The 26,318-nt window shown below is 30.0% G+C and overlaps 2 protein-coding genes across 4 annotated transcripts; both read right to left on the reverse strand.

The window, feature by feature from the left end:
* Positions 1-169: 169 nt before the first annotated feature.
* LOC109599408 (ubiquitin carboxyl-terminal hydrolase 35) lies at positions 170-4,921 on the reverse strand. 3 transcript variants are annotated; one of them, XM_020015398.2, is made up of 8 exons: positions 4,682-4,921; positions 4,423-4,467; positions 2,914-3,109; positions 2,556-2,855; positions 2,350-2,501; positions 2,023-2,293; positions 1,651-1,956; positions 170-1,583 (listed from the first exon to the last, which is right to left on the reverse strand). In XM_020015398.2, exons 3-8 carry the CDS (start codon positions 3,104-3,106, stop codon positions 790-792), a joined length of 2,016 nt encoding a protein of 671 aa, XP_019870957.2. In that variant the 5' UTR covers positions 3,107-3,109; positions 4,423-4,467; positions 4,682-4,921; the 3' UTR covers positions 170-789. The 3 variants fall into 3 exon arrangements, with proteins under 3 accessions (XP_019870957.2, XP_019870958.2, XP_019870956.2); XM_020015399.2 differs by lacking the exon at positions 4,423-4,467; XM_020015397.2 differs by lacking the exons at positions 4,423-4,467; positions 4,682-4,921 and adding an exon at positions 3,332-3,505.
* A 2,277-nt stretch (positions 4,922-7,198) lies between these two features.
* Positions 7,199-26,309, reverse strand: LOC109599409 (LITAF domain-containing protein). The gene is made up of 3 exons (XM_020015400.2): positions 25,734-26,309; positions 19,021-19,180; positions 7,199-7,849 (listed from the first exon to the last, which is right to left on the reverse strand). The coding sequence occupies exons 1-3, from the start codon at positions 25,852-25,854 to the stop codon at positions 7,744-7,746; spliced, it is 387 nt and encodes a 128-aa protein (XP_019870959.1). The 5' UTR covers positions 25,855-26,309; the 3' UTR covers positions 7,199-7,743.
* Between the last annotated feature and the right edge of the window lie 9 nt (positions 26,310-26,318).

Raw genomic sequence — 26,318 nt, forward strand, 5'->3', positions numbered from 1 at the left:
GTGGTAAGGTAGTTTGTTATAATAAAATAACATTTCCAAAATTTAAAAAGTTTTTAATCACAAACATTATTGAATGTATACATGGATAAGGACAAAGCAAGATTTTAAAAATAAATCTATTTCACAAATGTATATTTTCATGAAATATAAGGAAGAACAAATAAAGATATGCAATAAAAAGATATTCTTTAATGTTATAACAAATACTTTGAACATTACCATTATGTAATTTTCGTAATAATTACATAAATTATCAAGTGACTGTTTATAAATTTTGAAAAAATAATACAATCTTAAATTTGTAGTTTGTAACAAATAACATAGAAAACTATTTTTTGTTGACATTAAGTAGATACAGAGCAAAAATTGATAAATAAATTAATTTAATCTAAAAAATAATATACAGTATCACAAATGGTTGATTTTATTAATTATAAACAAAATAAGTAGTTCTTTGCAAAAATTAACAAGTTAATTAAATAACATTGAAATACTATAATTTTACTAGATATAAATTACCAAATTCCTAATGAAGATTTCAGGGAAAATTGTGCAATTTCAATTTGCTTCATCAATTAAATATGTACATGCCATATATCTTCAAACCAAATTTACAATGCCTTTGGCAATTATATTATCAATTAATATAATATACAATGAAGTTAATTCAGTCTGGAAAACAGCCACCACAATAGAGTGGGTACTGAATAAAAAGTAGAATTAACTCAATAAATAAACTGCACAATTTTCAATGAACCAAATAGTATATTTACATAATAAATATTACAGTTAGCATACAAACATATTACTATTGTTACTGTTGAATCCACCTCCCCCACATCCGGGCGGTGGCGGTTCGTCGTTGCTATTTTGTTTGGTATTGTACGACTTCAGTGGCTTTTTTCGTTCGATCTCGTACTCGGAAAGGTCCTTAGACAAAACCAACTGTAACCGATTTGAAAGCAATGTACGCGGCAAATTTTCAGGATCGGGGCAGTCTTGCCGGCAGTAGAATAAAATGTACGGTGTTTCCAGCTGTCTCAGACGGCACAAATCCTCCGCACTCGTTTTCACTACTGAACAATCGTTAAACTTGTACCAGTCATCACTGTCTCTGGCGAATGTGTAATAATGTCCGGAGTCCACACTGGACCCGAAATGTATAACCGCGGCGTACAATTTGTACTGGACAGTTTCCAATTGTATGAATTCATCCAGTTCGACTTTCTGCAACAGTTTGGTGCGTTGTTGCGACACCGGATCGTATTTGAAGTGTTTTAATGTCAGTATAAGTCTCTGGGGATGTTCCAGTATCTTCGTGACGCGTTCGCCGTCAGTCAATCCCCCGCAAATATCACAGTAGTATTGATTGTCGCCCGACAACTTTTCCGTTTGGAAGTAGTAATTCAGCAGCGTTTGGACCGATTGATTCTCACAGTTGCCCGGAAAGGACAACTGCAACTCCCTGAAATTGTCTTCACGTTCACTTTTGGTTGAACACTCGTCGCACTTGGACACTGTGACTGATCGGCCTCCAAACGACTGTTGTACTATGGTAGACATCAAGCAAGACATTTCAACATCTGTAATGAGCGTATTAGTGGCGTATTTCATTTTGAAACTAGAAGAATTGGAGATTTAATTACGTACCTCCGGCATCTCCACTAGCAATGTTCTTCTCTTGTTCATGCAAAGTGTCCAACAAGTATCCCAAAAACTCAGAACTATCATGCTGATGACCTGGAACAAAACCGGGTGGCCTAGACAAATTTAGAATATCAGTAGGACTCAAGGAAGATCTTTTAGAGTGTTGCAGTAATGCAAACAACGCTTGCATCATAGTCAATAGTGTGGCTTCTTGATGGTACAGTAATAGTTCATTCCTGAAAGTTTTCGTCATGAACAACGCCTGTAGTACACTGTTCATATAGCAGGTGTTGCCCAAATTGTTCAAGCCTATACAGAAAATAATGAACGTCATAAAACTTTTTAGCATAATCGGCGAATTAAAAAAGGCCTTACCAACTTTACATTGAATGGGTCGCAGAATTGTGGAACCACTCACGTCGATCCACGAGCGACATTCCAATAGGCTCTTGTAATTTGCTTTGGGACAGTACGGCCGGAATTCTAATTTAAGCGGTTCATACATACTTGGGTAATTGGGAAAATGGTCCATCAACGCCAGACACAAACCGACAATGTTCTGTAAACAGTTCAGACTCGATTCGCTCTTCTCCTTACTCAACATTTGTAGGACGCATGGAATGTGAGGTATCACCCTATGGAAGGCCTAAAAATGAACAAAGAATTTCAGTATCCTGGCCAGGAGGGCAAAGTATTAATTACCTCAGGACTGTGTTGTATTCTGCTCAACATATACATGACGACAGGTTCCACGCCGACTCGGGCGTCGGGAAGAATAAGTAATTTGAACAGTTGGTCGATAGTAGCCACCGTGACTTCCACTAGAATATCGTAGTGGTGTTCAGCTTCCAGACCTACAAATAATAAAATATGTATCATACAACATCACACAAACAAACTAAAAATACCTTGCATAAAAGCAAGGACAAGCGGCCCCAAATTATCGGTCCACGTCCATTTTGTTAGCCACGTGCACAACGTGAGCAATGCACGTTCCAAATTTTGGTCTGGATAACCCGTGTCCAAAATGTACCGTACTGCATTCGGTATGCTAGCCGGATTGAGCAATTGCAAGACAATGGACATTGCCGGCGACAGTTGCCTCTCTTGCTTGGAAATTTCATCGTAAAACGATTTGAGCGTGAAAAAAACCACTTCCTCCTTGGAACACTCTTTTGTTAGGATCTCTCGAACACTATGGATTTCACCTAAATCAAAGAAAGAGCGTTCATTCAATAAGTGTTGAATAAAATTGTATAAACTTACAAATAAAGCGGGTGTATTCTTGTGGATTGCTGGGAACCTGGATGGTGCCCAGTATGGGAACAATACTCGTCCAAGACTTATCTTGCGGAGCAACATCCCGAGCCCGCAAGTCCTGAAGAACTCGCAAGATGTTTTGAAGACGTCTCTCTCCCGACTGCTCCACGCACTCCGAAATCTTCTGTTTCACCGCCATGCCCTGAAAAACACATTGTACGTGTTATCGTATTTTAATTACGTCGGGCACATCATACAGTGATTTATTACTTCATTTATATACAAACATGACTTTGTCACTGTTACTTTTTTGACACAATAAAAATGTATTTTTATATTAATGTAACCAAAGTTTCATCTTAAACTTATTAAATAATATTTCTTTGCACAATTATTTGATAATATCATCAGAATAGGTACTTACATTATTTGAAAACAACATTACTTATGATACAAATTTTTAAGATATATGCATGTACATTTTAGATTCTTCTCATATTGATTTCCCCAGATAAGTTAAGGATGATCCTGGAGACCAAGACTTAGTCAAGGTCTCCTGTACATCCAAAACCTTATGATTAATAACTGGATAATTAATAAATATATTTAACTGGTGTTTTTAAAGTTTAATCTAGAATTTGTCATTTTTGACAAGGATGATTTCACTACATTTTTCTATAAATAAAAATGAATAATTGTAATTAAAAGTCCCTTCCCTGCTACTGTTTTACCTTATTTTAAAATCAACATGATTTAATATTCAGTAATTATCAGATTGTTTACAATAGTAAAAAAAATAATGAGTTTTCTCTTAAATGTTATAAACATATTTTTCTTTAATACACCCATTAATGACTTTCAACAAGAAAAAAAATGAAAATTTAAAAGTCAATATCCAATTAATTAAGTTGTTTAATAAAATTAAAATTTCATTCATACTTTCAATTCTCAAATAAGACAAAATATTATTGGTCAAACAAAATTGGCAGACAGGTCAGCTGAATTACAAATATGATGACTAAGCAAATTAAAAATAAATATAAATAAAATGTAAACATCTGAAAAATATCGCAGATTGAATATCTATTTCATGGAACACTCAACCAATATAAAATTTGACGAATAGATAACAAATATGACTAATCATTTATGAATTTATAATATTAAATAGCCAATTCTTTACTGAATAATTATATAAAAATAAACAGAAAATTTGACGTCAATGGGATATAAAAAAGGGTGCCCCAATGATACAGCAAAATTCAAATTAACATTGTTTAATTGTTTCAACAAAATTCTTGGCAAGTAAAGTTATTTACAAATTAAATGCAAGAATTCAAATTAGCATAATTCAAAAGTAAAAACTAACGAGTAAAAGAAAGTTGCCTTTGTTGGGCCAATGAGTAAACAAATAAATCCAATTAGATTTTAATCATAACACAAATTGTGTAAAGGGAACAATCCAATTGGAGACCTTGCACATTTTGAGAAACAAGTCAGATTGAGGTTTCTCACCTTTGGCTATACGAAACTGGATTTTAGTGGCAGATGCTACGACACCTGCAAGAAAAAACTTAAGTCACTTAAATAGAACGGGGTTAACCGTTGGAACGGGGCGCGTAACATAATGGTTGTGCCAAAGTCACGGACGAAATTCACATGACACCGTGTGCGACGGGGGTCACACATCACGCAAAACGTTTTTACACCGTAATCATCCGAGTTTCGTTCCATTCTAGAAAATCATAAGCCTATTTTTGACGTACAAACTAACCTTTTTAGTAACAGGAAACTGAATTAAACGTCATGGACAAACGAACTAATTTAATCACTGTTGCACTTTGTTTTAGTGGTTCACTACATGAATTTTGGACAGTCCGAACTTGCACAAACACAATTTTTAATAACTAATTTGTATTCGTAAAATAAATAAAAGGGAAAAACGAAACCTGTCACTTTGGAAAAGGAGTCGTAGAGGTGGAATTTTGGACGAGCGGCAACGCGCATGTGTTTGTTCAGTGTCATTCGCGGGTAAAATTATGGAGGGCACTGATTCCTTTTTCTCACAATAGATGGCAGTGAGATGCATCAAGTTTTACAACTACAAATTTTTGAAATATAACAAAGTAATTGGAAAATATTTAAGCTGTATTTGTATATCAATATTCGATACCATTAGATAATCAAAGTAGATATTAGTGATTAGGTAACTGAATATTTAATAATATTGGTGTTTATTAAATATGTAGAATATGTATTTTAAATTATTAGTAAATGTAAATATGTTAAAAAATATATAGTAGTATAATAGTAATAGTTGTTGCAGAAATAATACTGTTAAAGTAATAAGTTTTAAAAATAAAACAAAAATAACTTGATACCAAAATAATATATTAAATATAAATTGTATTGTATTGTAATAACCTGTAATATTTAAAAATTAATAAAAATCAAATACCTATAAAACAAACATAACTATTCAACCATAATTAACTCTTTAAATGTATTTAAGTAAAATAACAACAAAATATAATAATAAAGTTTATATATTTAATGCGAATTGCCATTTAAACGTATATTTTTCTTTTTAGGGTAGGTAGGTATAAAATACTTAAAAAGTAGAAAAAATTATTAAAATACCTAATAAAATATATAACTATTACTGGTGAATAAAGTAAATAAATATTGTTTATGCTGACAGGGAAATACCGAGTTCCTGGAGTACTTGTACTTTTACTGGAGATTCGAGTAACGAATACTTTGCACTATCCGCATATTACTAATAATTATCATAAATTTTATATAGAGTGAATTATAGAAGTAAAACAGGCATCAAGAGTTCATTCGTTTTGTTTGTATTGCCGTTTAGACTGTTTTAAACTTATTTTAAATATACAGATTGTTAAAAAATAATGAAAAATATTTAAGTACCAACCAAAATAAGCAGAAAAATCATGAGCCCCCAAATGAACGATTTCGAATATATGGACAATTTTTTATGTATGTCACATTGTTACATGGATTCCCATTAGAAATTATTTAAACATAATATTTCCAAGTGTGTGTATTTATTATACAGTACGAAAAGAGTTTAATCCATCTGAATCCTGAAAGAGACATCATAAACAATAGAAATAGTAAGTAAATAGTAAGTATCCCACTATGGGATAGAATTCTACTGTCTCTGTCATGCATGATGTCTCTCTCTAAATTCAGATGGGTTAAACGCTTGTCCTACTGTATACATTAGTTTATGGTACTAATGTAGGAGTTGCAGCTATGCCACGATATTCGAGTCAATATAGGGATTTATAGTAAAAATTCGAAAGTCTTTTGCATAAATATATGTCTTTAGACAGCTTAAACATCTTTTATAAATTTGTATTTTGCTGTTGTTGAAAGTTTTTATTGATTATTTATAAGTAATATTTAAGTAATAAGAAACTAAATAAATATATCAAAAGAATAAGCTTTCCCTTTAATATTTACATTTTTGCCTAAAAATATTCAGATATATTCATCTATATTTTGAAATATGAAATTTGAAACCATTCAAATAACATTTTTAATTAAAGGCTCATTTTACCTTTTTGAATATCTTTGAAATTTATTTTAAATATAGGATAGGAATATATCTTATAAATAAGATAATTGATTATCCTAAATTAATTTTTGAAAATGTTTTTTCTTTAAATAACGAGTTCAAGAAATTAAAAATCATTATAGTAAATATATCATTATAAAATAATATAAATCTAAATTATGTATTTAGTCATTGCCAAATAACGTAACGTTAGTAACGTGCCAAAAAACACGAAACCAGAACCACGTGGTTTATAGTTTCTAAATCAACTTAAAAACAATCAACAACATTATTAACATAATATCAGAATGGATAGAAAATAAATTAAGGAAAGTTTTAAGGAATAATAATCAGGTAATGCACTTTTATTTATACACAACTTATTTTTTTTATAAAATATTGTTTACAAATAGATTCTCATATAAAAACTTATTCTCATATTAAAATATATTTTGCATATAAAAATTAACCGTTGTTCAATATAGGAATAAAACTGAATATATTTGTAACCAAATAAATAATTAAAGATTTTTCAAGGATAAAAAAGTGATTTATAAATAAATAAATACATTTCAACTATGCAACATTCACATTCAGTTATATGTGTGTATTAATAATTGTATATATTTATCTCAATTTAACTTTGATTATTAATTCATAAATCTAGAAAGCGCAAGACACGCAACTTTTCACAAATAAAACTCAAACGAATGTATATTACTTTTTAATTCGTAAGCAATAACATTGTATAAAATATATAGATATATTGATCAACGCCAGTTCTCTAATACGATATGTTCACAAGTATATATTAATGAAGAAGAAGCTTGAATTGCTAAAATCTATACAGAAACACACTACGAGTGTTACAAATTACAAAACCTAAAAATCGGAATACATACATAAAGCATACTAAATTAATATTGTAAATTCATATTTTAAAAAATTGTTTGAAAGGAATGTCATTCAAAATATGAATTTAAATTTCCATTCGTTATTGCATTGCTGTAGTGGAAGAACGAAGTTGTGGCATTACATTATTATTGAACAATAAATAGTTAATTAAATTAGTTTATAAATTTAAATTCGATAAAACAATTAGTAGCATTTCCGTTTACAGAAATGCACCATTTATTTAGTAGACTTCAGATAAAATCGATCGTGGTCTCTTCATTCAACATTAAGAAAATATAAATTCTTAAATCTACAATAAAGATGTGATGATTTTCTTCATAAATCCGTGGGTTGGGGACTTATCTCTTATAGGTTCCGAGATATGATCGACAATTTGGACAGATGTGCTCAACGTCCATGCACTTGTCTATGCAGCAGGGAATCAGACAGCAACCAAGGGGACATCTGAAACAACAAAAATGATCAGTGTGAGAACATTTAGTTGGGAATATTCTTAAAATCGACACTCTACGTATGAACAAACTAAAACTGCATTGCATAAAGATTAGGCCTTTATGTTTCATAAAAATGTATGAAATATGTACGTATACATGTCATAAATCACAATACATGACCTTGAAAACCAGAAAAACCAGATATTTCATACATTATATGTTTATTATTATTTATGTTTAGTGTATATGTAACATTTTTTACATTGCAAAATTTAAATATAAATTGTTGCGAACATTAAATGTTTGAAAAAAAATTTTTAAATGTGGAGTAAAATTGGTACTGTGTTAAAGCTGCTGTAAAATAAGATTAGAATCTTCCTCCATTATTGTGTTGCCAAATATTTGCCACGCTCATCTAGAATTTGTGACCATAATTGGCACCATCCCAGCAAAAGTGTTTCATTCAAAAATTCACATCGTAAACCCTTGATTCACTCCTATTAATTATCACAAACACGAGTTGTTCAAATGAATATTTACATTAACAAATCAATTAGTTAGTTATTAATTATTGACATCGAAATTCATATCAATTAATATTTGACGTCATGATCAGATTATTAAATTATTTAAGTCATGGAAATATTTTTGGACTAATTAAAATAACTTGAACGAATAAATAAATACCCAATCATTTATAATTACATGATATTAAAGTGGTGTTGAAATTCCCTGTTACGTTTGTACAATAATAAATAAATTAAAAATAGTGTTATACACTAAAAATAAACATATAAATAAGTACACAAACTGCTCTAATTGTTGAACATTAAACAGAAGGACGTACATTAATATTTAAGACAAAGGTATTGATTAACACCGGGACGCACTCGTGCATAGTTTTAATCTCATTTCCTGCAACTAATTGCACTAGTGCCGCTGATACACATTTCAATACGTGTCTGTTAGGGACCCATTGTTCACCAGGAACACCATGATTGCCATCCGTTGCGTCAATTTGTTTTACACGGTGAATTAACGTTAATAATTTTAAACTGTTACATTAAATTAGCATCCGCAATATTATGGTGTTTCCAATTAAACGAAAACATCAATAGAGACACGCAAATTGGCAATTTGACGTCATAGTTAGTTTTTGCGTGTCAGTAAAAAGAAAATTGACGTCAATGGAGCTTCTGGAGTCACAGAGCTTCCAACAGATGCTACGCATGTTATTATTTATGGCTGACAGTGCACATGCACTATTATTTACCGGTATATTAATTAACAACAGGATAATTGGTTTGTTAATTTCTGACCCAATTTTTTTTCCTTGAGTTTAAAATTATAAAATATTGTGCAACTTTTTGCACATTCGTTGGTTAATCTAATAATGTGAATGTTGACCGTCCGTTAAAAATAGACACTTAATAATTACATCATATTAAATCTAGCTAAAACGTGCCAAAGTAAAAAGGTTTATTGATATTTGAAAAATTCATGCGTAATTTGAGTCATAAATCCTGAATTTAATTTAAATATAATTTATAAAGCAATTATACTAATAAATATTTTAATGTGTACAATGAATGTCCATACTAAATTAACTTGAATGAATAATATTATCTTTAAGGTATTTCAAACAAGCGTGTACTTAGTTTAAGTCACAATTTGTTTTATTTAGTAATTTATACTAAATGTTTAACATGTGCATTATTGGCCCTAACGCTTCTGACAATTTAATATATGTTTTAAGATTTTTGATTAATTTTTTAATTAAATATTATTGTGTAATACTTTAATATTTTTCTAAGAAGAAAAATTTGAAATAAATCAATTATATCTAACTGTTGATTTTTTTTTCACGCAGTATAATAGTTAAAAATATTAATTATAATTAAAAATTTTAATGTTTCATTTAACACAAATTATTAAAATTTATGTAGGAATACACAATTACCAAGTTCATAAAATACATTCTAAAAACTATCTAAGATTCACTAGAGAAAGTTAAACGAAGAAACCATAATTTCAAATTATTAATTTCCATGGTCTATATCTTTCTCAATTTTATTATCATAATTTTGACATAACAATTAAATTTCATTTAATAACATGGGTTAACAATGAATTTTTTATAAACATATTTTTATACACAAGGCCGTGCAAGTATTCGTAACTGAATGCATAATTTTTTACTCTTATGCAAAATATTGTAAAATGTATTTTACAATGTACTTTAATAGGAACTAACAGAATTGTGAGTGGTATGTATATTAGTCACTCCTTGTTAAGTATTCATTACATGATAGATACAGTCTATAAAAATTCAGTACATGTTTCAATTTCCATTTAGAACGATTGGAATAATCAATTATCAATTAGTACGTATTAAATATAGTGCGAATGATTTTATTTAATTTATTGATCTAAGAAGAATAATCACAGAGTGTTGACATCCACATTTCCCACAAAAAATATTCTGCACACGACTTGTGAAAAAATATCACGGCGAAATAAAAATAGACACCGGTTATTTATTTTATTTTGAATATTATGAAATATGAGTGCCGAAAATAAAAACCATATGCTACCAGGGTTAAAACAAAATTCTCGTCTGTTCAGCTTCAACTATTTTTTTTTAAAATGTAAGATAAGAATGTATTGCGATAGTGTAAACTTGAACTTCTTGTATGTACTGAATAATTGTGCAATTGGCAAAACAACTTGAACGAATGAGTCAGGTTTTAATAATAATTGACATATTTTTATTTTATCGGTCATGAATAATTTTCGTACTACGTATGAGATAAAGATTGCATATTTTTGCTTTACAAGTATGAATAACAAATCAAGATATTGATGTTTACAACTCCGTATCTGTTTTATTTTTTCTGTTTATGTGTAATTTTATATATACAAGGTGATTCACCTAAGTGATTCTTTAGTACTTATAGAGTGCTAAATGAGATATCATTCTGAAATTTTAGTTACAACTATAGAGCGATTTTACCTATTTGTTTAATAGTCCTATAAATTATGAATTTTAGGTAAAATTATTGATCGATCATATGCTCTACATATCATCATTGGCGTCATTGATTTTGGTAGCTTTTCAATATAATCGTTCAAAATTTATTTCGAGTGATTTTGAACTTCTTCGTAGAGTTCTTTCATATTTGACAGTCTTTTTGCAGGGATTTTCCGATCAATTTCTTGTCAAAGGTTTTCCATTGGATTGAGGTCTGGGTTTTGTGCTGGCCAAGGCATGACACGTACTCTTTGAGAAGCGAACCATTCTTTAACTAACTTAGACGTATGTTTCGGATCGTTGTCGTGCTGGAAGGTTCACCTTAAACTGATGTTACTTTCGTCAAATGGAAGCATATGATTCTAGAGAATGTCATGATAAATAAAACGATCCATTATCCCATCTAACTTAACCAGTGGGCCCATACCAAACCCAGAAAAACATACCAAACCGTAACGTCTCCTCCATCATGCTTCACAGTGGGTTTAGTGAACTTGGGATTATACTTTTCATTAATTGGTCCTCTCACTTATGAAATACCATCAGATTTGAATAATTGGAGCCGACTTTCATCGGAAAACAAAATTGTTTTCCATTGCCCATGAGTCCAGTTCACATGTTCTCTTGCAAATAGTAGTTTCGTTGCTCTATAGTTTGGAGAAATGAAGAACTTCTTTGTTGGTTTTCTACCATAGAGACCAGTTTCTTTTAGTCTTCGTTTTATGGTATTCACCAACATACTGAGTTCGTTTATTTTTTGATTTATGCGGGATGCGCTGATAAAAGTGTCGCGAATAACAAGCTTTTTTGTTTTCATATCCGCAGCTCTGTTAGTCTTGTATTTTCTACCTCTTTTGTAAACTCCTTCCAGTGTATTCCTTCGGTTAAAATTAGAAATCGTCCTTGAAATGATTGATATGTTTAAATTTAAATCTACTGCAATTTTACTCTGTTTTTCACCATTTCGAAACTTATCTACAATTTGTTATTTAATTTGAATGGTTAAATAGACACTTCTAGGCATTTTTAGCTTTAAAGAACGATGTCAAGTTCAGAAATAAATTATAAAATCAATTACATTGAATATAGGGTTTGGTTGATACTTATGAACCCTGTCCGAAATAAATTGAGGTACGAAATGTTTAGTGTCACATATAAATTGTCTAACTAAAATGTCTGTAATATTAACATTTCTAATACATACTAAAAAATTTCTTCGTACACACGTTACCAATAAATATTATTAATAGTATCACAAAATATTATACATATATTATATTATTCCCCATTTTAAATATAATTTCACGTAATTTTTTTTCCTTTTTCTATTGATATCTCTGTAAACATTCTTTTAGATATTGCATTTGTTACAAATGAACAAAAAAATTATAGTCAAATGGTGTTAATGTTTTCATTTGAAATAAAATAGTTATTGGCATTTGAAGTGGTAAAGAAGTAAATGAAAATTTAATTCCTCTGTAAATAAATATTCATTTAACTAAGGTCCATGATACAACATATTTTGTAGAAAATAAAATTTTTCACAATCCAATATGTCCAGAATTTTAAGTAGAATTTAAAAATATAATAATTTTTATATCATTTTTTTGAAAAGACTGTCAAAAAAAAAATAATATCTTTTACAACCCATAAAATACTTTTTGCTGAGTGAAAATGGTTCACACCTCGGGGGTGGCAACTGGAACACGTCAAACCGTTGGAGAATGGACTGGTCTAACTAGTAGTTAAATTGTAATATCAAACGACTCCCAGGAGGTTTGGGGCACGTCGATAATTGAACTCCCCAACGACACATCAAGGCCAAATTTTATAGGTCAATCATTCACACTTCATAAAACACCCCGAAAATTATACGACTTCATCGATAAACTTCTTTTGATCTTTCCAAACAACCTTCTTGTAAAACTAATCCACAATTCCAAAACTGATCAAGTGTAAATGTTAATTTAATCAATGGGACCATCATCCAACAGATAAACGTGCAATTTCATCGGATCGCCTAAGTGGATGGAACAGTTTAAAAGCTCACTTCGACATTTTTCTTCCTTACCAGGCTTATCGATTGAACATTGCACAAGTTTAGCCGGACACTTTTCAATTACAAACGTGGCGTGTTTTCTCTTTTTATTGTGAACAAAGCGAGTGCAAGGAGGTTGGGAGTTTTACTCGTCTCGCTTGCGTATTGTGAAAGTGGTCATGTACCGTTCGTCTGTGCGGAATAATCAATTAGAATTGGCGAGGTAAACGGCGTAAGTAGGTCGTTTCGTACGAGAATTCCGAACGAACGGTCACCAATGGTCATTGCAAAACCGTAATCCGCGTACTGAACGGTTTCGATGTCGATAGTTCAAACTGTAAGATACGAAGGACTTTTCGGATCATTATTTTTAAATTGATTTTTAATCGGGGCAATATTTTTATGCCGTTTTACAGTGTGCTGATTCACCGTTTTATAAATGTTTTTATGAATCATTAAATTCAAAATAACGCACATGCTAAAAATAAGTTTAATCGTACAAACAGATGTAAACCATATAATTGTACGATTTGTTTTGTGTCCACGTGGGATTTCAATTGTTATTGGTTCAGGAACGATTTGCCTTTATCACTTTAGTTGTTTTCCTCATAAAACACATATATATAAGCGCAACACTTACTAATTTATTAGAGGAAGAGATAATTATTCAAAATGAATTTCCAAGTATAGACTTTTTAGTAAATTAGTTAGAGTTAATTATCCAACGTAAAACTGTGACATTTTAAGGTGTAGGCCTTGAAATTTGCCAAACGTTTACATAAATATTTAAATAATTATAGAATTTCAAGTATTTTTGTAAAAATAATACCAATAATTACTTGCACACCTACAGTTTACATTTTTTGATAAATATTATACCTAGTTGTTGCGTTTTTTTCTTTTTGCACGCAGTATATTTAAATATACCAGAGTATAATTTAATACTTACAGTTATCGAAGTGAATGTTTATTTTTTATCTGGAAGAAATCTCATTTCCATACATTTTGCCAAAGTTCTTTATAAACATTTCCGCTCCATTTTATGTGTTTGTATAAGCAAATATTGCCAAACCCGTATCCCGTGTTTAATGGCCAACTAACGTTACAAATGAGTGTTTATTCTTTGGTAATGCTTCCTATCATTGATGCCATTAACATGAACTTACATAAATAAAACTAACCAGAAATCACCTTCTATATTTTATACATATTTATATAAAATTCAAGAGTAAAACCTTGGTCTAGTTACTTTTATTGTCATCAACTTTCAATATAAATAACTGCAGTTAGATACTTAATGTAGAATTAAATATTCATGATCTAATAAGATCATGAACAAATATGTTTTAATGTATAATGCATATATTATTAATAGCCCCAAGAAAATGTTTTTCTCATTTTTTGGTATCATTATCGATAGATAATTGGACGGTTTTAATTTTATTTCAATAATTATAATCTGAGGAAACAAATTAAACATGTAATTTTTACAAACCACACTCTGTATGTTAAAGGAAATATTATGAGAAAGTTAAATTTGTTTTGTAAAAGTGTTCTAATTAAATTTTTAATGAATAGAAAGAGTTAGTTCGATCTATTTGAATTTATAATAAATATACTCAGTGACAAAGAAATTGCAACACCAAGAAGGGGATGTTCAAATTTAATATTACTAAGCATCGATATTGGAACCAAACAAAGAGGTAAAACAGTTTTTAAAATAACCAAAAGAATATTAAATTTGAACACCTCCTTCTAGATGTTGCAATTTATTTCTCAGAGAGTATATTTCAATTATGATATACTTATTTGTACGCAAATGATGACAGCTTCTAAAACGAGAAGCTAAAAATAGGTGAGTGCATAATATTGAAATCAACATAGAACATGACTCTTCTTTTGAAATAACAAAATGATTTTTATCTACAATTACTGATACAAAAGAACTGAAAGAGTAATGAAATATAACATCAACAATAAACATTTAATTCTTTTAAATTAATTTATTAAATTATTGTGAACGTATGATTGCAAATATGCATATGATATTGAATACTGAAAATATGAAATTGAATTGTACATATTTGAAAGTTTATTTGAATAAACTTCTAAAACATAATTCGAAAATTTAAATTTTAAGTGTGATATTAAAACTATACAAACTGAATATTTTAAATAACATTAATATTATTTTATTATCGTTATTCAAAACATGTTAAGACTAAATTCAACACTTTTTTAACATTTTTAAAAACAAGTCCTAAGTTAATATAACTTAAGTACCTATAAAAACAACCGATTAACTATTTCAAGGACGAACTAAATAACAAAGCGTTTAATAATTTATTATAGTAAACCTGAAAGTCTAATATTACTAACTAACTACAGTCATTATGTAATTGTTGATACGATAAACTCATATAAGGTATAAAATTATTAAAACAAGAAAAGTTGACGTGTTCTAACTTTTAAGAATTTTAGTCTATTAAAAAGGTGTATGTGACGCACAACCACTTTTGCGTTTTAAAAAATATATTTACAACTTTTCTGTTGGAAACTATTTAAAAATTACGTGTGGTTATTTTTTTACATTTGCCCAGTCAAAGAACAATAATAATCCCATTTGGACATCGCTCCTACGTTCACACGTCACACGTATAAGTTTATCGTAAAAATGTCACTTTAAAAAATTGATTGTCGTATTGTTTACGCATATCTTGTTGTGCAATTCAGTGGCACTTAACCAATCAGTCCAATTTATCTAATTTCGTCACGATGTAGTGGATGCACATACAAACAACAGTTCACGCACGCATATATCTTAATAAAGTCGTTTTTGTAACAGGAGTCTTATGGATTTTTTGTATGGTTTATTATGTTGACAGAAATAAAAAACAGTACTCCAGCAATGTTTTTAAAAGCATTTTAAGTGCCTTAAATGGAATTTCAAAACTCGAAATAAAATTAAATCTAAAACTTTAATGTACAGAAGTTAATTTTCTTATCTCACTGTAACAATAACTGAAAATTTTAAGCATTATTTCAAAATCTTTTTGTTCTTTGACATTTTCTGATAAAATTAAAAGCATTAATATGTAGATTTTAGTAAGACAATTTAAAAATTTTAGATACAATTATCTAAAAAATTTTTGATAGAAATTAAGATAGAAATCACAAATATTCAATTTTTCTAATAAATTATTAAATTTCTCTCACTCTGCTACATATACAATTAACTAAAAAAAATATGAAAATAATGAAAATTTATAACTGTTACAACCTATTTTCAGCTGTAAAAAATCTAAAAAAGTTTAAATTTGAAGAATACTGATTTTTGACGTTTTTCCTTGAAATTTGTATGTATTTTTTTTAGTTCATCAAAAATAGAACATTTTCAAAAACTTTTATCAAATTTAATAAAAAAAATATATTTTTTCATGATTTCTCATCTTTAAATTATAAATAATTATTAATAATAATGTACAAAAAATTATGTTTGAAAAAAATTGTTTTTTTTCTATTTATATAATATATTTTTGGAATTTAATTAAAAAAAAAATGTTAAATTTGGGTTATCATGTAAAAATTTCAAGAAAAACTCTCAAAAAAATTAGTTTTAAAATTATGTTTTCTCTAAAATTTCATTTCTCTTGAAAATATTGATGAACATTCTGAAAAAAAAATAGGTAAAATAGGTTATGGAAATATTTCTTTTTTTTAATATTATATTTTTGATGAAAATTAGAAAATTAATTTTTCTCTAAGAAGCCTTAATTTTTTTTACTTGATCAAAATATTTTTAATGTCCTATATCTTCGATTCTAAACAATTACGATGATTTCAAAAAATATAATAAAATCAAAAATTTTGAAAATTCTACGATTTAAAAAAAGATATATGAAATTTTTGAAGCAGTAGTAGTTAAATTTTTTGAGACAAATTATAAAAATTCAAATTTTATACTAAACTTATAAATATTTTTAATAAACATATTAAATAAATTTACACAAATAAAGTATTCAATTTTTCAAGAATTTTCTTAAAAAAATTGGTCTATGAATTTTTAAATTTTAAAATAGGCCATAGAAATAAAATTACTTTTTCAATTTTAAGATTGATATTACAAATTACAAATTACACATATTTTAAAAACGGGTTATAAGAAAAAAATTATATGACGGTTAGAAGAAACGAAAATTGTTGAAATTTATGTAATAAAAGACAAAATCTTTTAAATATGTCTAATTTTTCAACAGTTTTATGGTAATCCTGGCAAAATAAAGACGACAAAAGTTGAGGCCATAGAAACAGAATTTACATTTAATACCTAATACAATGAATATAAATGAAGGTAAATATTTGTAAACAAAACAGTCTTGTGCTAAATTAATATACATGTTTTTGCTGACATATATATAAATCTAGTCAATTAATATAATATTACGAAATTTATTTTAATACGAAGATTTGTTTAAAAGTGCTTCAATTATGAAAGTGTTTTCCATTATTCAACACAAACACATCGACGACCTTTCAGCCTCAATTAGCCTAAATATGTAAACCATCGTTTCGTTTGATGTCTGACGCACATGTTTCTATCGAATATCAATGGCATTGTGACTTCTTAGTTCTTTTTTAGAGACGTTTAAATATAGTCCGGATAATGACATTCCTGGAATGTGATGGACCTTTGATCTTCTTTGATCGATGCAGACTTCTTCTATTTGTCAGACGCACGAGCTGCATTAACAAATTAATCTTAAATTACACATTTGAGTCCCTGGCAGCCAGTTAACTCATCAACACCACAATTCTATAAGACTTTTAGTGAGAATCTAGAAATTACATAACATTGTAACACACCAGCAGTTAAATTACTATTATTGCCAATAAAATGGTGTTGATAAATATGTAGATTTAATGTTACCATGTGTATAATATTCTTGGACCAACAGACGGACTAATTAAATCGAAAGATCGATTGCGCAACGAGATTGCGAACCGTAAAGCTGTTGGCGCTTTAAAAAGCAATTAAGGAGCGAAACGAGCGTGAAGGAGAGAGAAAATCGTAAAAACCGCACCACGCGGAACATCTCGATGAACGGACAACAGTCCGGTATTATTCCGGAGATGACCGTGTTTATCGTCGACGTAATCAGTGTAATGAAGGAACCATTCTGGACGGTGAGTTACGCGTTTATAATGGTAATTAGGTTTGGACGTTAAATTTTATGCCAGTTGAATAATTCATGTTGTGCCAGGAGCAGTTCAAGCATTCCGAAATTGTTTAAAGCTAACAATATTGTACTGCGAAAATGCTAAAATTTAAAATAAGTAAAGTTTTTTTAGTTGGCAACAGTTAAAAAAAAGTTCTAGTTAAAAAAGATTTCAGATAAAATGTAATATATTCAATTTTATCAATTTGTTTTAATAGTAATAAATATTAATGATTAATTGTTTCACCATAAGCACAAACAAGTGTAGTAAATTAATTTGAAACTCATTGAAAAAAGTACATGAATTTCATTGTCTAAGGACAAGTGTTGACATTAGAATGTTCCACTGATAAACATACGTCAGCTTCATGATACTATTTTTTTAAGTAACAATGTTATTTATGGAGGTGATGTTGTTGTTGTTTTCTTCTTATTCTTTTTACTTTTATTTTTGTCTATCAAGTCTTTCAAGGCTAGTAATCGCCTGTAATTAATTGCTTCTCTTCTAATTGTTAATATTATATTTTTCTATTGTTTTAACTGGGTTGGGTTGATAAAATGCAGTTATTTTTAGCTGAATAAGATTGTCCAAATTGGAGCTACAATAAATTTGGTAAAAATTTCTAGAAACACTGATTGGGGATTGTTCAATTCGCTTAGATAATGTTGATGTTAAACAACTTTTAACTTGAAAAGTAGATTGGAAATAAAACTCTCACATTTAGGAATGGTACGTTAATAATTGCCATTCACTTCACTAGATAGACCTTACTTCTCACAGGTACCTCTTACTTGAATCCATTTTATTTTGTATTCAAAACTGAAATTGTATTCTCTTTTCGGTCCTCCAAATGTCCAGTTTCCAACCTGCCCTAACAAAAAACACCATCACTTACCCAATGAGACAGATTAGGGCGCCAGCTAAGTAGGCTATTAATCCTGGTTTGGTTTTGGTTGTCGTGTCGATTTCCACATGACAATGCGGACATATCATGTGAGTGGCATTCGATCCAACCGGCACAACCGTCGTTAAAATTTCAGGCCCATGATTCAGTACTAGAACAATGAAAATTATTGGTTTGGTTAACAAAGTGGTAGTTTTACAGCATGCAATTTTGTTGATCAACGTTTTATTGAAATTATGCTTAATTTTAAACATTTAACCTACTTTTTCTGTCATATATATCGAATAGGTCAGCAATGTTTTTATTCGGCGTCATATTCAATTAACAATAATTGAGATACCCATGAATATTGACAGACTAACAGATGAATGCAATGTAATTATTAAAAACATAATTTATGTTTAAAATATTCATAGTCAATCGACGGTGATTTTCACAAAACTGTCTTGGATAATTACTTCGAAATGATATGATAATTAAAATTTTATGACGCCTTCATCTATACATAAAATTAAGATAATATTTTATGCATTTTGAAATTTATTAACAAATTTTAATTATTAGGTGTGAAACTATGAAAATTCCAATGCATAAAAGTCGAAGCCAATGAAATAATTTACGAATGCGGCAAAAAATACATTTTTTTTTAATTCACATTATATAATATTAATTTAAATGTGTGCACAAAATTAAAATTTTGAAATATTCAATAACCCTAATATAATTAGAAAAAAAATCAAATTAATAAATTTATGGAAAATACGTCAAAGAAATCAACACTTGATAGAAACGTCCATGAACCACATTTGTGATTCACAATTTCCAACAAATAATTAAACACTTATATTTTGTTCATTTATGTAAATTAATTAAACTGTTTATGACGATAATTTTGCATTTGCACCTACACAAACATTATATTTAAAATCAATGAATTAAACGATTCAAAGAAAATTTGTACTACACTATTATATTACTACTATGACTATTAAACCCTGAAATTGTTCTTTTACACTTCAAGGAACGTTTTTTGTAGTAGACAAAACCAGTCTACATTACAAAAGTGAGTAATGCAGCTGAGGGTGACTTTCAGTTTTATTGTTGCATCAGACATAAAAGCACAGCTGATGCAATTAAGAATGGAAGCGTCCTATTTCGTCGTACCTTTGTAAATACCATAAATACAGACCTAACAATTAGGTATGCACGTACCAGATGCACCTAAAGCTTTACGTTCAATTCATTCATGAACAACAAAATTGCGAGTTTGTGTTCGGAGAAGTCCAGACCAAAATGATAATGACTTAAAGTGGAAAATCGTGATTTGCGTTTATTTCCGGATGTCTTGTGTCTAGATATAATAATGATGAATACGTGACCCTGAATACTAATTGGATTAGCACATTTCCAACATTTGGAGGTTACTAATCCAGAATTAGGGGACCACACATTAAAAACTAATGTTAATGACACGCGGACCATTTCTTCAAATATTTGTTTGTGTACAGAAGCATTTTGTGCAATAACCAGTTACTGTAAACGAAACTTGCTTCGTACGGAGATTTGTTGAGGCCAGACTTTGTTCTTTCACTTAGTGCAATAAAGCACACGTACTGTAATTGTATGCACAACGGAAGATTGTTGGTTGTTCAGTTGACAAATAAATAATTGTATATTGTGAAAACGCCGATTTTAAATTAATAACTGGTTTGGAGCCTCGAGGGTATTATCTATTGTGTGGTTAGTTACAGGTAAAGTTTTTACATTCTTCGATTTTGTTAATGACGGAATTTTTTAACGATAAACATATTCTATAGCAGTATCAACTAGTTTATGGCTCAGGATGAGGAAATAAGAAATAAAAATTAATGTATCTAAAAATTGAACGTCACAGTGACTTGTAGTTATGTAGAAAACTTTGCATTGAAGGTTAACCTGTTTACATATTAATTTCAAATATTGCAATTATTGAACCCAAAATTAATATAATATTAATAATATACGTTTTACATATTTAGTTACGAATATAATATTTTTAACCCGTATGTAAACTCATACAGTGGTGGAAAAAAGTAATATATTTATTTACTTGTTACAAATGTTACTTAACGTTTTCCTAATCAGTTGCAAATCTGAACAAATTTTAATATACTGCAATATTGCCCCACAGGTTTTAATTTTTTTTAATAAAAAATCAATTTGATTTGGAAAAAAGTATGGAATATTCAATTCATATTCATAAAAAAATAACAATAACTCAAATATTTCAATATTTTGTGGCCTAACCTTTGATTAATTGGCATCTTTTAGGCATAACAATCTGCAACGTGTCAACAAGAATTTGTTGCCACTGATCCTGTATGGTTTAAATAAGTTTTTGTTTGTTTTTGATGTTTTTTGTTCGGATGTGATGATCTAATACTTACCAAAGGTAGTCAATAGATTTTAGGTCGGAAGACTGAGACTGAAGATTTAAAGTTTTCATTAGAAGACATATTTAATAATTTTTGACGTGTGTTTGAGATCCTTGTCTTGTTGAAATATTCAACGAAGTGACATTTCTTCCTCGGCAAATGAAAACATGGTGTTTTTCAGTATGTGCCTGTATTGAAAACATTTTACTCTCCACTTGAATCACGGGTCCAATTTTGTATCGATAAAATCATCCCCAAACCATGATGGTTCCGACACCATATTTAACCGTAGAAATTTGGTACTTAAAATGGTACAGTTACCCCACTGGCCGCCTCACAAATGTTATACCATCTGACCCAGACAAATTAAATTTACATTACCCGTATAATAATAATAAATTTCTCACTGTTCTGCTATTAACATCTATATTAAATTGTTTCGAAATTCCTTCGTGATTTGTTATGATGTTTTTTGAGGATCTTTGAGGGAAGGCATTTTTATAATTTTGTCTATATTTGGAGTGGTTTTTGGTGGACGTCCTGGCTTGTGTCGATTTTCAACATCATCTTAAGTGAGGAATTTACACAAAATCTTCAAGACAAAACCCTGAGTAATATTTAATGTTTTTGCCTGGTTAAATTGCTTTCGGCCACTTTCACAAAGATCAACTACTCTTTTCCTAAATTGAAGTGAAATGTAAACATGTTTAGGCATTACTACGTTGAAACCGTTGAATTTAAGTAGAACTGACCGCAAATAAAATAATATTTCTTATTAATATGATCATGATATGAAAATATGATACCAGGGAAAAAAAACAATTTTTAAAAATATTCCATACTTTTTTCCACCACTATATAATATGTAAGTCATTGATTCAATGCAAATATTTTTAAGAATCTCAAATTATTTATTATCCATAAATATGGTCTAGGTCTAGGTTAAAAATAAGATAAAATATGTACTTGAAATATTTTGCAGTGGAATTAGAAACATATGTAGTTCCATATATTCTGTATATTTAGCTACAATTCGAATATTCAGGTGAGAAAAGCTGCACCCCGCACTTCGCCAAAACGGTATAACAATTACATGGGAATTTCGGGCTCATTTTGGGCTAATTTCGGCCCAAAAGTAAAAATTTTGGGCTCGAAAAATAACCGCTTTTTTTTTCATTTTAAAGTGCGGGGTGTAGCTTTACCGTAAAGCTACACCCCGCACTGAGTTTCAAAGGCTGGGGCTAACGAATCAAAAAAATTTGCATGCAGGAATTTCGGGCTCTTTATGGGCTCACGAATGGTCAAAAGAAAAAAAATGTAGCTCAAAAAATAATGGGTGATTTTTAAAATTTTAAGATTTCTACGTACTTGCACTTTTCTCATTGACATTACACGGTTAATTCTGTCGATTCCGAAGTGTTCTTGGTACTGAAATTTCGGGCTCTTTAAGGGTTAATTTCGGCCCAAAAGAAAAAATTTTGGGCTCGAAAAATAACCGTTTTTTTTTTCATTTTTAATGTGCGGGGTGCAGCTTTACCGTAAAATTAGACTCCGCGCTGAGTTTCAAGGGGTGGGGTTATCGAATCAAAAAATTTTATATGCAGGAATTTCGGGCTCTTTATGGGCTCACGAATGGTCATAAGAAAAAAAATGTAGCTCAAAAAATAATGGGTGATTTTTAAAATTTTAAGATTTCTACGTACTTGCACTTTTCTCATTGACATTACACGGTTAATTCTGTCGATTCCGAAGTGTTCTTGGTACTGAAATTTCGGGCTCTTTAAGGGTTAATTTCGGCCCAAAAGAAAAAATTTTGGGCTCGAAAAATAACCGTTTTTTTTTTTATTTTTAATGTGCGGGGTGCAGCTTTACCGTAAAATTAGACTCCGCGCTGAGTTTCAAGGGGTGGGGTTATCGAATCAAAAAATTTTATATGCAGGAATTTCGGGCTCTTTACGGGCTCACCAATGATCAAAAGAAAAAATATGTAGCTCAAAAAATAATGGGTGATTTTTGAAATTTTAGGATTTCTACGTACTTGTACTTTTCTCATTGACATTACAGGGTTAATTCTGTCGATTCCGAAGTGTTCTTGGTACTGAAATTTCTACTCAAAATTAAAAATCGACAGAATTAACCGTGTAATGTCAATGAGAAAAGTGCAAGTACGTAGAAATCCTAAAATTTCAAAAATCACCCATTATTTTTTGAGCTACATATTTTTTCTTTTGATCATTGGTGAGCCCGTAAAGAGCCCGAAATTCCTGCATATAAAATTTTTTGATTCGATAACCCCACCCCTTGAAACTCAGCGCGGAGTCTAATTTTACGGTAAAGCTGCACCCCGCACATTAAAAATAAAAAAAAAAACGGTTATCTTTCGAGCCCAAAATTTTTTCTTTTGGGCCGAAATTAACCCTTAAAGAGCCCGAAATTTCAGTACCAAGAACACTTCGGAATCGACAGAATTAACCCTGTAATGTCAATGAGAAAAGTGCAAGTACGTAGAAATCCTAAAATTTCAAAAATCACCCATTATTTTTTGAGCTACATATTTTTTCTTTTGATCATTGGTGAGCCCGTAAAGAGCCCGAAATTCCTGCATATAAAATTTTTTGATTCGATAACCCCACCCCTTGAAACTCAGCGCGGAGTCTAATTTTACGGTAAAGCTGCACCCCGCACATTAAAAATAAAAAAAAAACGGTTATTTTTCGAGCCCAAAATTTTTTCTTTTGGGCCGAAATTAACCCTTAAAGAGCCCGAAATTTCAGTACCAAGAACACTTCGAAATCGACAGAATTAACCCTGTAATGTCAAAGAGAAAAGTGCAAGTACGTAGAAATCCTAAAATTTCAAAAATCACCCATTATTTTTTGAGCTACATTTTTTTTCTTTTGATCATTCGTGAGCCCGTAAAGAGCCCGAAATTCCTGCGTGCAAATTTTTTTGATTCGATAGCCCCAGCCTTTGAAACTCAGTGCGGGGTGTAGCTTTACGGTAAAGCTACACCCCGCACTTTAAAATGAAAAAAAGCGGTTATTTTTCGAGCCCAAAATTTTTACTTTTGGGCCGAAATTAGCCCAAAATGAGCCCGAAATTCCCATGTAATTGTTATACCGTTTTGGCGAAGTGCGGGGTGCAGCTTTTCTCACCTCGAATATTCTAATAACCAAAAAATGGAGAAAAAATATTATGCCATAAAAATTTACAAAAAGATTTTTTAAGTATAAATAGTAGTATTTAATATTTTTTAGTTCCAATTGACAACCGTTAAATAAATGAATTCAACACGAACAGAACATGAAAAAGAATTTCCAGCGTATGGAAAACGCGTCCTTCAGCTCTATATTCGAATACTGTTAATTGACATTATGATGTAAGCCTGAATAAATTGCGCCTACACAAGCATAAAACGAGATAATATTCCCGATTTTGGTGCGCTCCGGGTGAAATAACAGTAAAAACAATTTACAACAATATTTGTAAGAGTTCCTTGTCCATTCTGTAAACAATAAACGTATTGTTCAAATTTTCCATAATTGAACATAATTAATTATAATTTATTATGTGTGGAATAACGTCAGTTTGAAGTAAACGAATTTTATTCGGTTCGTTTGATCCATAAATCTCAATTTTTGCTTAATGATAAACATTGTGTGACAATTTCCGTTGAAATGTATTATTTTTGTATATACATAAATATATATTGCTGAAATTTTTAATGTATATTAAGCATTAGATATATATTACACCTGATAAAAATTTCCTTAAAACTTTTAATTTTTTAGTTATCTGCGCCATTTATTTTTGATCAACAATAAAGGAAATAATAATACTAGTAATTAGTCAATAATGAGTTAATTAAAAGAAATATCAAAAAGAAGAATTTCAAAAATTTAAATCAACAAATTAATCAACATTCATTTAATCTGAACAAACAAGTATCCCCCGTTTATTATAATATTTGAATTTAAATATCAAATTTGACTGATATATGAATTTAAGCATTTAACTATTAATTTTATATTAAATTTATATATTATTACTGTGTCTTGTCAAACAAGAAAATTAAATCAGAATTCTATATTTTGAAAAATATTTTCAATTAATCATAAGTCTTCATCATTAATCATTATTAATTACAATCCTGTATTTTAAAAAATTGATGCGATTAATCATCATCATCAATCATGATCAAATACAATTCAGCATTTTGAAAAATGCCTACGATTTATTTATTTATTTAGATCAACAATTAACGTTCACTTAATTAATTTCTTCACTTACTTTTATGATTGGGTATGTATGGACTAGTCGGGGGGACACCACCAACAGCCTGCGCATAAGTTGGGGGTGCAGCTGGCGGAGGACCGTACGGTGGAGGAGCTGAAGATGAATTTTTACTCATTGTCTCTTGCTAACTTATAAACTTCGGTAAACCACTTCACCAAAAAACCCACTGTCTATTAACGTTAATAAAACCGCGGCCGTCAAAACGCTAATTTTAACTTATCCTGACCTAATAGAATAAAATTAGGTTTGGCTCGGACGAACACAGAAATGCGACTGATTGATGACCGCTCACCACCGCGACGTCTCGAAGAAAACTAAGGTCAGCACCGTCCGCGAGTCGGGCACTGCGATGTTCTATGGTAGCGGAATTACATAAAGCGCCGGTGATGTAAGGCGCCCACTTTCCCACCGAACTTTCAATTCAATCGAAATTGATCACTAATTTTAGGAAGTCCCGTCTAACATCGATCCCAAAATATTCGTGGCGACTTCCGTTGTTGATTGGCGTGCGTCGTCGGTCGTTTAAGGGGTCCGGTACGTGTGTAGATGAAATTTGTGGAGTGGCCCAAATAAAATCAT

Source organism: Aethina tumida, chromosome 2 (assembly GCF_024364675.1).
Source record: "Aethina tumida isolate Nest 87 chromosome 2, icAetTumi1.1, whole genome shotgun sequence".
Lineage (NCBI taxonomy): Eukaryota > Metazoa > Arthropoda > Insecta > Coleoptera > Nitidulidae > Aethina > Aethina tumida.